A 14,387-nucleotide genomic window follows, 5' to 3' on the forward strand; every position below is an offset into this window, starting at 1 on the left:
CAATGCCATGCTTCCCAATTCAGATGTATATTGTATATTGTAAATATATATTGGATGAAATCTATGCCTACCATCAGGGTGTTGCCCAGCTTCTCATGGCAATGACCCTTCTCATGACCTTTCTGGAAGAGTTATGCCCTTCCAGATGCCCTTCTCCCCATGGAGGGAGCTGATAGGCTATCTTCCTCCTCCCACATTCTAGCCAGCAGAGGCGACAGGGTCTCTTTTGCTCTGGGGCTCTGAATGTATAATGCTTTTCTGGGAATCATTACAACATCCCTGTAATCTTTTACTCCAAATTACTCATATGTACCCTTAACCTTAGCTCTCTTTTCACATAGCTTTTGGTCTGGTAATTTCCCCTTTTTTAAAACAGCAATAATTTTGTATATGAACTATTAACAGAAATCCCAAAGACAATGTTACCATGTGATATTTCTAATGATTTGAAGATATGATGTATCAACCTGAAATCAATTTTTCTTTATTTTAACATTTTAGGATCAGATTAACTGATATGTTCTGACTGCTTCACCCTACTTAGCAGCAGCGCAAAGCAACCCAAGTGTTCTGGCCATTTAAGCTGAGTTTAAGCTGTTTTGTATCATCAGAGCAGCGCAAAACAGCCAGATTGTACATCCCAGGTTCCCCAACCTCCTGACCTCTGCATCCCCAAATTTCATCTTCCTCCCCATGTTTCCCTACACATATACCAGTTTCACTCTCTTGTTGCCCGCATTCCCTGGCACACACACATCCTTCTCTCTATTTAATTCCTTGCTCTACTTGGTGAGTAGTTTACCTTTAAGGGAAGGACATCATCACAGAGAACTAGTTTAGCATGAGCCTCTGTTAACTATAACAGTAATCATCCCTGGAAATGGAACCTGTGTTCTCATGTTTTTCAGGAAGTATGTTAATATCTGGGCTACAGCTCCCAGACTACTAGTGTTTTAATTCTGACTGATTTCAAGAAAGGTCTGTAAGACCTTTACATCTGCTTTAAATTAATTCTCTCCAGGTCCATCCTTCAGCCTTCTGAACTATTCCTAGCCCCATTAAAAGTAGCGAAATTGATTCTCATCATTATGCCCCAAAGCTTCTTTATTCCCTTCTTTCACAGATTCCTAAATACCAGCAAGTAGTTTTCAAATTTCCCGTGGTACATGGAACCACATTCAAACTTTGAGAGACCTATCCCTGAAATTATAAGTAAGGTTCTCTTAAGGTAGCTTTTCAGTTGCTGTCAAGATATCCCACAGAGAGGGGGGAATTAAACTCACTGATTATTTCTCCTTCGGTAGTTTGCGTTTTTCAAAACCAGACAGTTCACTGACTTTCCCACTGAGTTTGTTCTGGGGATTAATTCAGAGTTGTATGTTAACTAACCTGTTGGTTTACTTAGGTTGTGTCCTTATCTGTATTTGCTGCAGCAGAGAAAGTGTCTTTCCCTGCAGTTTTGAAGTCATTTTCTATCTTGCACTCATAGTTTTAGAAGTTTCCTGTTTGTGTTGGTTATAACAAGTGGCAAAAGGTACCAAAACTACAGTGTTTTGGCAGATTAAAGACTATATCCTGTTAATTTATGTCCAGGGCAAACAGCCAAATGCCATTTTGTATGAGGCCAGTGTGAACTGTTCCAGACTCTCAGAGCAGGAGTACATGATACTGAAATTTGAAGTGGCCATTTGTTCATCTCCTCCCAACTGTCTGCTGTTTCCAGTTGGATCAGTCCTTGCCTACTGAAACGTATTAGCTATTAGGTCCTCTGAGCACAATTGTCAAGTAAACATAACTGCCGTGGCTCACTTCTTATGACATCATTTGTCTGTAAATGTGGTTGCTTGGTATAATGAAGAAGAGGAACACTGAACGAGGGAAAATTTACTCAACTGTAATCTCATTTGTCATAGTCCTCTCTTTTCCTCCCATTTCCTGCATCATTCTAGTCTGCCCTTGAGGAGTGTAACTAAAAGTATTTTCCCTATGATCTCATTGTCCTTTACTATAGCCTGGAAGTATCTAACTGGAAAGGAGTGGGTGGATTAGTGCTTACATAGTACCCTGAACTAACTGATTTTTTGCCTCCTTGTTTCTGTCTGTAATTCATGTTGCTGGATAGGATGCGAGAAGGAGGGGACTGTGAGAAATAGAATTTCTGATGACTGAGTTTTCCTTATCTAGCTTTCTCATATTAAATGAGTATCTTTCATATCTTAAACCAGAAGGAAACTTTACTTCACATATTTTATTTTAAACACAGTTGAAAACTTTAAATGTTAATATATTGAATAGTCAGTAAAAGTGAAACTATATTTGAGCTGCCATTTTTCAAAGGCTTATTTGTTTCTCGTGTTGAGGACAATTAATGGCAGTAGCCTTATCAAACTTCCTGTGTTTGTACTGATTAATAAGGGCTCATTATCTGAAAGTTATGATCCTGAAAGTTGCAGTATTAAATAAAAAACCTGACATTTCAAAGATTGGCTTTCATGCCCAACCAAACATGTAACAAATTAACTTTTAAATCCTTTAGTAGTTATGTATTTCTCCTACATTTTTGAGATTTTGGGGCCATCATAGCAAGTTTATGAAACCACTGTCATATGTGAGAGAACTTTTTTCCTTTTGTAACTTTCCTCATTTTATTTGGTTCTGTCCATATTTATAGTTGCTGCTATAATTTTCGCTTTATTCACAGTTGCCAGCATCCATCTCAGTCCTCTAGACAGCAAACGTTGTAAAGATAGAGGTTTTCCAAAAAAGCAAAGACCAGAGAAGACAGAGTTGTGAAAATTATGGCTAAGCAGTCATAACCTTATTAAAATAACATACATTAATGATGAAAGGAAACATGTCTTGGCATTAGGGAAGAAGCAACAGCATCACAGATATGTCACCAGCTCACCAATTCCAGTGCTCCATAGAGGCTCCAGGATAGATGAATGGCCCATGCTGTAGTGACGTCAGCAGGCACCATGATGCCGTCTGGTGGTTGGAGATGGGTCTCTGTACTCATCCCCACACTGGCTACTATTGCTCCTTTCCCATAGCTTCTGTACAGACCAGTTAAGCTTCATGGGTGGTTCAATGAAGTGGCTTATGAAGGCCACCAACTGATCATTTCTTAAATTGTTTCTTTGTGGAACTTACACTATATTTCACAGAGAGGAAGGAAAAGATGACATAGTTAATAATCTGTGTGAGCCAGAAGAGGTGGGGATATCTGTCAGAGAAACCTTCACTTTACTCTAAGTAAGATAAGGAAAATGTAGACTGCATGAAACGTACGTGTGTGTGTGTGTGTGTGTGTGTGTGTGTGTGTATATATATATATATATATAAATTTTATGAAGATTTTATTATTAAATTTGTTATATAAACAGTACCAACTGGAAGAAGCCATATGAGTTTAGTAATTGTAGGAAGTTTTACTTACTTTATAAAGCAAATTATGACAACAGTTTATTAAGTCTTTATAAAGTTTTGGTGCAGCAAGAAAGGAGGGTTACGATCTTGTTTTTTTCTGGTAATGAATTTAAGAGGTCTGTTTATTAGAACTCTGATCAGGAAGGAAACAAAGGTCTGTCTCTTTTTTTATGAAATGGTATAAAAAGTGTGCACACTTCAAAATGCAGAAAAGACAGAAATTAAAAGCTTAAATAACTCCAAACAGCAGGGTTCATCAGTAATGGAAGGTTTTCTTAAATGACTTTGACAGCTTTTGCAGGTGCACATACTATGTCACTTCATCTAGTGGAGCTTTGAAAAAGATTTATGGCTCTCCATTTAGAATTTATTAAGAGGATTTTTTTCTTTTTTGCAAAGCAGTCTGGACATACTCCTCCCTCCTAGTCATTTTTATTGCAACTCTGAGAAGAAAGTCATCTATTCAAAAACATATGTTGTATTTTGTCTCAGTGGCTATTTCATGGTGCCTTAGATGATTGTGAATGTGCTTGTTTAGTCCTGAAAATGTACCTATAGTATATTTCTTTCTTTTAAGATTTTTAATCAAGATTTTAAATATTTTTATGTACATCTCATTTTATTTATATTAGCATTCACCAATTGGATGTAAAAAAAAATTCCTCCGATAAAACCACACCCATAAAAATTCAGAAATCCATCTCCAAAGAGAGAGTGAAAGTCAAGGGGAAAGGCAGAAATGTCTCTCTTATTTTTATTTACTTCATCGGCATATGTTGTGTCATACTCTGCCTTCGTGTACTATGCTATTGCTGCTGGTATCCACTAATGTGCAGAGTAATGGGAAACGGTAATACTTTCAGAAGACCTCTCAAAAGAGCCCAGGCAGGGTAACTGTTAAGCCCTGTGGCATATGCCAGTTCTAATCAGCTTGTTCAGTTCCAATTTTCCAAAGACACACCTTTTCCTTTTTTTTTTTTTTAACCTGACACATTCACTCTTTGAAACTATTTCTACTGTTTGTTTCTAGGAGCCAGTCAGTGTAATCCCATGTGATTTTATTCTGTTGATAGAATTAATGCTTCCATATAAAAAGCCTGTTGCAGTTGCTTTTTTTATTTGTATTTTTGATAAGCATTTTTAAAAAATGGAATGAATTCTTCATTTTGAAATAGCCCTTCTTCTCTTGAAGACTTCTTGTTTCATCACTGAGATGATTTATGGTTGCAAAAACTAAATCTGATGTGTCTACAGAACCGGGCTCTCCACTTGCAGGACTGAGGTCTTAATTTGTATTAAATGAGAAATTTATCTGGAATCAACACGTCAGTGGGAATCTCTATTGAGAATTAGTTCATTCACAATACTATGGAATCAAAGTATTTTAATGGCCCCAACACAGATAAATGTTTAGACAACTGAGTGTCACTGCTGCTAGCCATAAAGAGGATATGTTTCAAAAGATACTTTCAGTAGCATTCATCACTGACGAGTCAGCTGTCCACTGTTTCATTAGATATCGATTATACAGTGTTCTGTTCCACACTCAAATATTGGTTCCATTGTAAAGTTTAGTCTGGGTTCTTTGCCTGATTTCACCTTTAAAAATAGAAAAGTCAGTAATAAGTAATACCTTCTCAGAAAAGGTATTAGAAATAGAAAAAGGTACAGAGAGGGCAATAAAAATTATTAGAGGTATGGAACACTGAGACTGTTCAGCTTGGAAAAGAGATGACGGGGGTGGGATATCATAGAGGTGTATAAAATCATGAATGGTGTGGGAAAAGTGAATAGGGAAGTGTTATTTACCCCTTCACATAACACAAAAACCGGGAGTCACCCGATTAAGTTAATAGGCAGCAGGCTTAAAACAAACAAAAGGAAGTAATTCACACAACACACTGTCAGTCTGTGGAACACATTGCCAGGGGATGCTGTGAAGGCCAAGTCTATAACTAGGTTAAAAAAAATTAGATAAGTTCATGGAGGTTAGGTCCCTCGGTGGCTGTTAGCTGAGATGGTCAGGGATGCAATCCCATGCTCTTTGGTGTCCCTAGCCTCTGACTGCCAGAGACTGGGACTGAACAACAGGGGATGGATCTCTTGATGATTGCCCTGTTCTGTTCATTCCCTTTGAAGCATCTGGCATTGGCCACTTTTGGGAGACAAAATAGTGGCTAGAAGATGGACCCAGTATGGTCAGACCCAGTATGGCCATTCTTATGTTCTTATCAACTGGTAAATCATTAAGGACCATATGTTTCCTCTCTGTGGTAAAGCAGTGCAGAAAAGACTAAGATCCATGAAAAAAGTACTACAAAATGTAGCTGCATAAATTAAAACATTTCTTGTCATTCAGTCTTGAAGAAAAACATATTTGTGGTAACCTGTAATGTATATACCCAGAGACATTCATGGAGAAGAAAAAGTATTGTAGACACTGTGTTGGTGTTTATGTAGAACAATGATCTAGTTCATTGTGGCAGCATCTGTACTAGGTGGCATAGTGAAATCTTCAGTGAGCTTTTCCAAGCAGTTTGAGATAAAGCCACACTTTCTCAACATCAGGGACTCATTGTAAGCTTAGACATTCACTGAACCATCTGTCATAATGGTGTACAGATTTCTGGCAGTAGCACTTCTCTATAGTAGTGTATGGTTGGTTTCTTTGGGTTTTTTTAAGTTAGGTAACATAGGTACTTCGACTTCGCACACATTTCAAAATGGTCAGTTTTCTGTTATGTGAAGATATTTTCTGTGGCTCTTCTGCATATGTTAATTGTCACATAAGTATTAAAGATGCATAGAATTTTGAGGGAGGTTTCTGCCCTTTCCATTGTACAAGCCACCAAAATTTCTGTCCCAGAGCTTTTATTAAGGTAATTGAGACATTTGTTCAAGTACAGTAAAACACTTCAACAGAATTCTGCATACTACATGGTAAAGAAGATACATAAAGAGCCTCATGCTTCATTTAATATTCACTATTCCAGAAATGACTTAATTTCTCATATACAGTTAGCCACTTGTACTTGTGTGAAGTTCTAAAGTTTATGTCTGGAGACACTGAACCACAGTTATTTGTCTAAGATACTTGCAAGAAAAAATACCCTGTGCTCTTCAGTGCAGCTTCTTCATCTTCAACTTCTTCAACTGGTGTTAAGGGTTTACATGAATTATTAGGCTACCTATGTCCATAAAGAAAAATGTACTGCATTGTTTACTCTTTTATTGGTGATGTTTGAGTTCTTTTGGTCCTCCTATGAGAATCCCTAAAGGACTTCCCTTATCGATACATAATACATAATGCTCCCCATCAAAGGCTCAATTCTTCTAAGGCCTCTACTTTCATTGAAATAAATGAGTAGAGGGTGGTCAGACCCCAAATGAACAGTGATCAAAAGGCAAGAAAATAAAGAAAGATCACAATGTTAATTTTTCCTCTCCAGACGCGTTTCAACCAACACCTTTCCAATGTCAGCAATCATGATTCTGCCCTGGATGACGATGACGATGATGAAATGGACAGAACAAGCAAGTAAGCAACCTCTGTGTGTGAGAGAGACAGAGAGAGACTATATGTATGTCAGTGAGTCCCACAAATGGATTTTTAAACCAGTTGAGTTCACATGAGTGAATATTTTGCCAGTGTGACTCCTGACCCAAAAATTGCTACATGTTCTAGGGTCTAATATGCAGGGGCGGCTCTAGGCATCAGCTAAACAAGCAGGTGCCTAGGGCGGCAAAATATATGGGGTGGCATAATACAGGGGCCCCAGCTCATACCAGAAGCGGCGTCCCGGCTGGATCCTGACCGCCCCAGGCGGCGGTAACCACCCTGTTGTTCTGCCGCCGAGTGCGGCAGGGCAGGGAGCCGGCTAAGTGGGGAACCTGTCCCCGCCACTCTCCCGCAGGCAGCGGCCACCCCCGACCCCTCAGGCAGGAGCTGGCAGCGCGGCCCTGCCCCGGCTGCAGAGGACAGGCCGCTCCTCCTCGGCTTGTCCCCGCCGCTGCAAGCCGAGGAGCAGTCCGTCCTCTGCAGGCGGGGCAGGGCCGCACTACCGGCTCCCGCCTGGGAGGGTGGGGGGTGGCCGCTGACCACGGGAGAGTGGCACGGACAAGCTGAGGACCGGCCCGTCCTCTGCAGCCAGGGCAGGGCCGCGCTACCGGCTCCCGCCGCTCTTCCGCGGTCAGTGGCCACCCCCACCCCCAGGCGGAGCCAGTCGCGCGGCCCTGCCCCAGCTGCAGAGGACGGGCCACTCCTCCTCGGTTTGTCCCCGCCGCTGCAAGCCGAGGAGCAGCCCGTCCTCTGCAGCTGGGGCAGGGCCGCGCTACTGGCTCCCATGTGGGGGGTGGCCACTGACCGAGGGAGAGTGGCGCGAACAAGCTGAGGAGTGGCCCGTCCTCTGCAGCCGGGACAGGGCCGTGCTACCGGCTCTGCCTGGGGGTGGGGTAGAGGGGTTGGCTGCTGACCGCAGGAGCGGCTGGAGCCGGTAGCAAGGCCCTTCCCCGGCTGCAGAGGACAGTCTGCTCCTCCTCGGCTTGTCCCTGCCACTCTCTCGTGGTCAGCGGCCACCCCACACACCCCAGGTGGGAGCTGGTAGCGCGGCCCTGTTCTGGCTGTAGAGGACGGGGGAACATGGTGCCCGGGCGTGCCGCTCCTACTCGGCTTGTCCCTGCCTCTGCGTCCTCCTCCTCCCCTCTGCGCTGCTTCCTGCCAGGGGAGGGGAGAGGGGAGCAGAGTGGCAGCTCGGGCTGAGCCCAGCTCGTGCCAGGGCCAAGACGAAGGATGAGCGGGGCTGGGATCCAGCAGCAGCCCCAACCCCTGGCCCTGCGAGCGGCGGTGTTGGGAGATGAATCCACCTCGGGCCAGATCCACAGCAAGGTAAGAGTTGGGCCAGGCGGGAGGGTTTTGTTAAAATTAAATGTTAAAATTACACTAGTAGGAAAGGTTTCAAAGTAGCAGCCATGTTAGTCTGTATCCACAAAAAGAACAAGAGTCCTTGCGGCACCTTAGAAACTAACAAATTTATTTCAGCATAAGCTTTCGTGGGCTATAGCTCATCTGATGAAGTGGGCTGTAGCCCACGAAATAACTGAAATAACGTTGTTAGTCTCTAAGGTGCCACAAGGACTCCTGTTCTTTTTACTAGTAGGAAATTTTTTTATTTCACTAACTACAAATTCTCTGTTTTCATTTTTTAAAAAAAATTTGAAATAGTCAAATCAAAACGGCAAAGTGCAAACGTGTAAAAGCCAAAAAAAAAAAAAAGCCAGGCGGGGGGGCAGCCAAAATTTTTTTTGCTTGGGACAGCAAAAAGCTAGAGCCGGCCCTGCTACTATGGAAATAAAATCCTACTTTTAGTAGCAGAGAAACAGGGGCAACATATTATTACTATTATTTATTTGTATTATTATGGCACCAAGGAGCCCTAGTCATGGACTAGGACCCCTTTGTGCTTGGCACTGTACACTCAAGAAAAGGATGGTCCCTCTCCCAAAGAGCTCATATCTACCTGCAAGACAAGAGACAACAGACTGATAGAAACAAATAGATGAGGTAGTGCCAGGAAACAAGGAGACAATATTGGTCAGCATGAAAGTCAGTGATTGTCAAGTCTTTTGAAGGCATCACAGCAATGGAGAGCTTTTAGGAGGGTTTTGAAGGAGAATAATAGGTAGTTTTGTGGATATTTCTACCCAAATGTAAGCCATATGGGGAATAAACATTCTCATAAGCAGTGTAGGGAAGTGTGGTCTTCATGAAATTACTATATGGGGAGTTCACAACTGGTTGAAAGACTGTACTCAAAGTATCACGGTGTAGCCATGTTAGTCTGTATCCACAAAAACAACAAGGAGTCTGGTGGCTCCTTAAAGACTGACAGATTTATTTGGGCATAAGCTTTCGTGGGTAAAAAACCTCACTTCTTCAGATGCATGAAAGCTTGTGTGGGTAAAAAAACCCACATTATGTGCATCTGAAGAAGTGGGTTTTTCACACATGGAAGCTTATGCCCAAATAAATCTGTTAGTCTTTAAGGTGCCATCGGACTCCTTGTTGTTCTCAAAGTGTAGTTATCAGTGGTTCACTGTCAAACAGGCGGGATACATCTGACGGGGTCCCACAGGAGTCTATAGTGGATCCAGTACTATTCAATATTTTCATCAGTGACTTGGATAATGGAGAGGAGAGTATTTTTATAACACCAAGCTGGGAGAGTTTGCAAGCACTTTGGCGGACAGAATTAGAATTCAAAAGAACCTGGATAAATTGGAGAATTGATCTGAACTCAATAAGATGAAATTCAGTAAAGACAACTGCAAAGTACTACGCATAGGAAGGAAAAATCAAATGCACAATTACAAAATTGAGAATAATTGGCTAGGCTATAGTACTGCTGAAAAGGATCTGTGAAAATTATAGTGGATCATAAATTGAATGAGTCAGCAATGTGATACTGTTGCAAAAAAGGCTAATATTATTCTGGGGTGTATTAACAAAGTGTTGTATGTAAGACCTAGGAGGTAATTGTTCTGCTCTAGTTTCCACTGGTGAGGCCCCAGGAGCCGAAGTACTGTGTCCAATTGTGGCACCACAGTTTAAGAAAGACAAATTGGACAGAGTCAAGAAGAGAGTAACAAAAATGATAAAAGGTTAGAAAACCTGATCTATGAGGAAAGGTTAAAAAAACTGGGTATGTTTAGTCTTGAAAAAAGGAGGTGGGACCTGATAGGTGTCTCCAGATATGTTAAGCACTGTTATAAAGAGGATGATGATTGATTGTTCTCCATGTCCACTGACGTAGGACAAGAAGACATTGGCTTAATCTGCAGCAAGGGAAATGTAGGTTATATAATTAGAAAGTTTTTCCTCATATAAGGATGGTTAAGCACTGGAACAGGCTTCCACAGGAGGTTGTGGAATCCCATTACTGGAAGTTTTTAAGAACAGGTTAGATAAACACCTGTCAGGGATGATCTAGGTATACTTGGTCCTACTTCAGCACAAGGGGCTGGACTAGATGATCCTTGCCGCCCTGCATTTCTATGTTTATGAAGGGCTTTTTCCGAGCAGGAGGAATAGCATGGGAGAAAGCATAAAGGTATTTGTTTGGAAAAATGATGAGTGGGCAATGAAGGCTGGCATCATGGGCTAATCGGAGACTTGAGTCAACATCTCAATAGTGAATGAAAGATGATAAATAGTATGGGGATACATCATGAAGGGTCATGGAAGTGAAGTCAATCAGCGTATGTGAGGGCACTGAAACTTGTGTCTAAGGGATCAGGTGGGACATCAACCTGGAAGTTGAAGTCACTGAGGATGAATTTGGGAGCTTGTGAGGAGAGGAGAGGGAGTCAGGAGACAAAAGCAGAGAGGCAGGCTGATGATGAGGAGTTGGGTGGATGATAGATGAGAGCAGCAAAGGGAGTTGGGGAGAGGACCATGCAGTGCTGTCTAGAAGGGAAGGAGGAGGGTGCAGTGCTGTCCAGAAGGGAAGGAGGAGGGTGAAGGGCTTGGAACTGGCAGGAACAGGAGAGGAGAATCTCAACACCCCTACCATGATCCAAAGCAGGGAGTCTGTGAGAAGGAGAGGCCTCCATAAGAGAGGGGAGCTGCTGCAAAGGCAGAGTTAGATGAAGGGATCCAGATCCCTGTGAGAGCCAGGGGCTGGAGATAGCCAGATACGAAGAAGTTGTGATCTTTTTAGAGATGGAGTGAGCATTCCAGAGATGGTAAGAGGAGGGGAGAAACAAAGGAGTGGGGAAGAAGGGGAATGAGTATGAGTGTAGAAATGGTGGTGGCGATGAGTGTGGAAGGTGGAGAGGGAGGGAGGGCTAGGACTGGGGTAGATGTGGGACCTAAATTAAGAGGAATGCAGATGGGGGACCTATATTTATGCTGGTGGGAGTCGCTGACTTTCATTCTCTCCTTCCAGCCACTTGGCTACAGTTGTTGCATCCTGCTGTAGTTTTTAAATAGAATGGTAATAAACATTGAGACTGGAGTTACAGTTGGTGTTACTTTGATGAATAGAAAAAATATCTACATGCTACCAGTAGCAGCATGATTTTTCTCCTTGTTTATCAATGGTGTCTGTGTTATCATTTTCCAGTCAAATGCTGTTAATATGTAGACCATATTCTAAAAGGCTGTTTGTTTGTACTCTGTGAACATTATTTTCATAATGATACGCATTAAATAAATCCATCACTACTTAATGCTTGCTTTACAAGACCTGGCCTCCTCTTTTATTCCTGGGGCATGTAGATACCTACTCCCTGCTTGCACCTACATCTGTCTGCATGTTCTTATTTGCAGGTGAAATTGTCAGAACAAACGCCAGGTTAAGTCCACTTTCAAATTCAAATGGCCTCTGAATAAGCTATCCTTATTTACTTACAGAAGTTGCCATTCTGATATCATAAAATATTTTACGTTTTTAGCTAATGCAAGTTTATTGTTTTTAGGTTATCGTCTGAAGACAGCGAGGAAGCTTCCACTTATTTTTATGATAGTGACGATTCTGGTGAAACAGGAGTAAAGTCTTATCACACAGGAGAAATGGACTTGCTGGGAGAGATTTTGGACACGCTGAGCACACACAGTTCAGATCAAGGAAAGCTCTCAGGAGCAAAGAGCCTGGATTTCTTTAGATCAACGGATGATATTGATTATAAGGCTATGGTTAGTCATCTTTTTCATGTGTAAAGCAACCTCATTAATTTAGAATAGAAGCTGGTGGAAGCTGCATGTATGGCCAGTTTATACAAGAATGGTTCATACGGTCACAACTGTGCCTTGCTGCTGCTCCAAAAAACAGAAGCATGTTTTTCTAACAAACTCATGCTGATAGCCACAGTATAAATGCACATCAGCTGAAGATTTGGGTATACACCTAGCCAGCTTATCAATGGTGTGCCATTAGAAGTGGTAACCACCTCTAATGGCTAGTTAGGAATCCTACCCTGCTGCTGCACAGGCTTCTTATGTTCTCTCCCTCTATCCCCTGGGCAGGAATTGGTCTCAGTTATAGTTCTAGAGGCTGTTAATATTAATTTGGTCTCCCCTATTGAAAGTAGGTGTAAGTATATCACTCTGGGGAAGTTTCCCAGCTTGTTTAAGTCATTGGATCCAAGTAGTCATTGCTTTAGAAACCATTTCATTTTCAGTGTAGCAGTTTAAGGCTCCATCCTGCAAATGGGTCTGCCCACTCAAGGCCTCTAATTCAGTTCACAGTCCCATTGGACCCAGGGCACAGATTCTTTTTCAAGAGCAGAGGTTCTGCTTGAATCTTCAAAATCTTCATCAAATCAGCTCCCTGGTGTTGGTGGCCACTGTCAAAATACTTTTGTATCTTTAAGTTCCAACTCCTGTGTTTAGTGCTTAAGATTTGCTGTTGTCAAAAGCACTCCCATATTAGCGATCCTTTGCTGGATCAATTAACTCTGATGCTAATCCATATCAACATTGATGTTATAAGCACCACACAAGGATTGCATTAATAAAATGTCCATTTTGTTTGTGAACTAAAAGATGTATAATAAATGTGTGTAACTGATTACTGAAACGAAGAATAGAAATCCCAGTGACTATGGGTAAGACAAGGTGGGTGAGGTGATATCTTTTATTGGACCAGTTTCTGCTGGTGAAAGAGACAAGCTTTTGAGCTTATACAGAGCTCTTCTTCAGATCCGAGACATGTACTCAGACTGTCACAGCTAAATACAAGGTGGAAGTAGATATATCCCAGGAAAATCTGCTTCTGTACAGGGGAGGGGGGGAACCTCTGACTGCACACCTCAGTTGTCACCTACCATTCCACACTGGAACCCACATGAGGTATCATTAAACAAGTACAACCCAGCGGGACCACATCCTGAAAGAAATCTTTCCCAAACCTCCTCTTCTGGCCTTCAAACAACCCCCCAACATCATTATCAGAAGCAAGCTCCCCAGAGATCAGACGTACCAATTCAAAGCAGCACCAGACCCTGCCAGAACAACAGATGCAAAACCTATAGACATATCTCTCTTGCTACAATGAGCAATGTCCCCCACAACACACCTTTCAAGATCTGTGGGTACTACACATGCCTATCACGACATGTAGTGTACCTCATCCAATGCACTAAATGGCTCAATAACAACTATGAGGTGAAAACAGACAGTCACTACGCTCTCGAATGCACTCAAACAGAAAAGTGATAAAAGACAAAAACACCCTATCACCTAGGGGCGAACACTTTTCACAAAGTGATCACTCTATATCTGACCTGTCAGTCCTCATCCTCAAAGGAAACCTGCACAGCACTTTCAAAAGATGAGCCCAGGATCTTAAAGTCAGAACTGTGCTAGACACTAAAAATCATGGTCTTATAAAAACATTGGATTTATGGCTTATTACAACAATCTGTAACCTACTAACCCCCCTTTTTGTCCTATGACTGGAGACGAGTTAACTGTCCACTTCACCTTGAAAGGTCTTACAGTGTGTTTTAACTACTTACGCTAAACAACCTGTTCCACCTTGCACTTAGCAGTGACCTTGGGAATATCTTTCCCAAACCTGGAGAAGAGCTCCATGGAGCTTGAAAGCTTGTCTCTTTCACCAACAGAAATTGGTCCAATACAAGATATTACTTCAGCCACTTGTCTCTCTAATATCCTGGGACCAACACTGCCAACAGTGGCCATGGGTCTGAATCTCAATTTCTTTCATAATGCAAAACCACCATTGCAATTGACACAAGCTATATCTTTGTTTACTGCACAGCTGTGTGATCAAGGTTGAATGGGCAATGGAGACTGAACTCCTTTGTCATTCCTAGAGGTGATCTTTAAACATTGGGATGAGGCAATGTCAAAAAGCTTGCATTGCAGTTTCCCTACTATGCCGTTCCGTATCTAGGGAAATCCAGGGGAAGTGTATCCTTTCATGAACACAGGATTT

The 14,387-nt window shown here is 42.0% G+C and overlaps 1 protein-coding gene across 2 annotated transcripts in view; it reads left to right on the top strand.

Moving 5' to 3' along the window:
* The window catches only part of DENND1B (DENN domain containing 1B), a 268,816-nt gene that overhangs the window by 245,696 nt on the left and 8,733 nt on the right, over positions 1 to 14,387 (top strand). For both annotated transcript variants that reach the window (XM_045028045.1, XM_045028046.1), the window contains 2 exons: positions 6,879 to 6,967; positions 11,905 to 12,121. In XM_045028045.1, coding sequence (XP_044883980.1) covers positions 6,879 to 6,967; positions 11,905 to 12,121 — 306 coding nt within the window. The remainder of the gene's footprint in view (positions 1 to 6,878; positions 6,968 to 11,904; positions 12,122 to 14,387) is intronic.

The sequence above is a fragment of the Mauremys mutica genome, chromosome 8 (assembly GCF_020497125.1).
Source record: "Mauremys mutica isolate MM-2020 ecotype Southern chromosome 8, ASM2049712v1, whole genome shotgun sequence".
NCBI classification, from domain to species: domain Eukaryota; kingdom Metazoa; phylum Chordata; order Testudines; family Geoemydidae; genus Mauremys; species Mauremys mutica.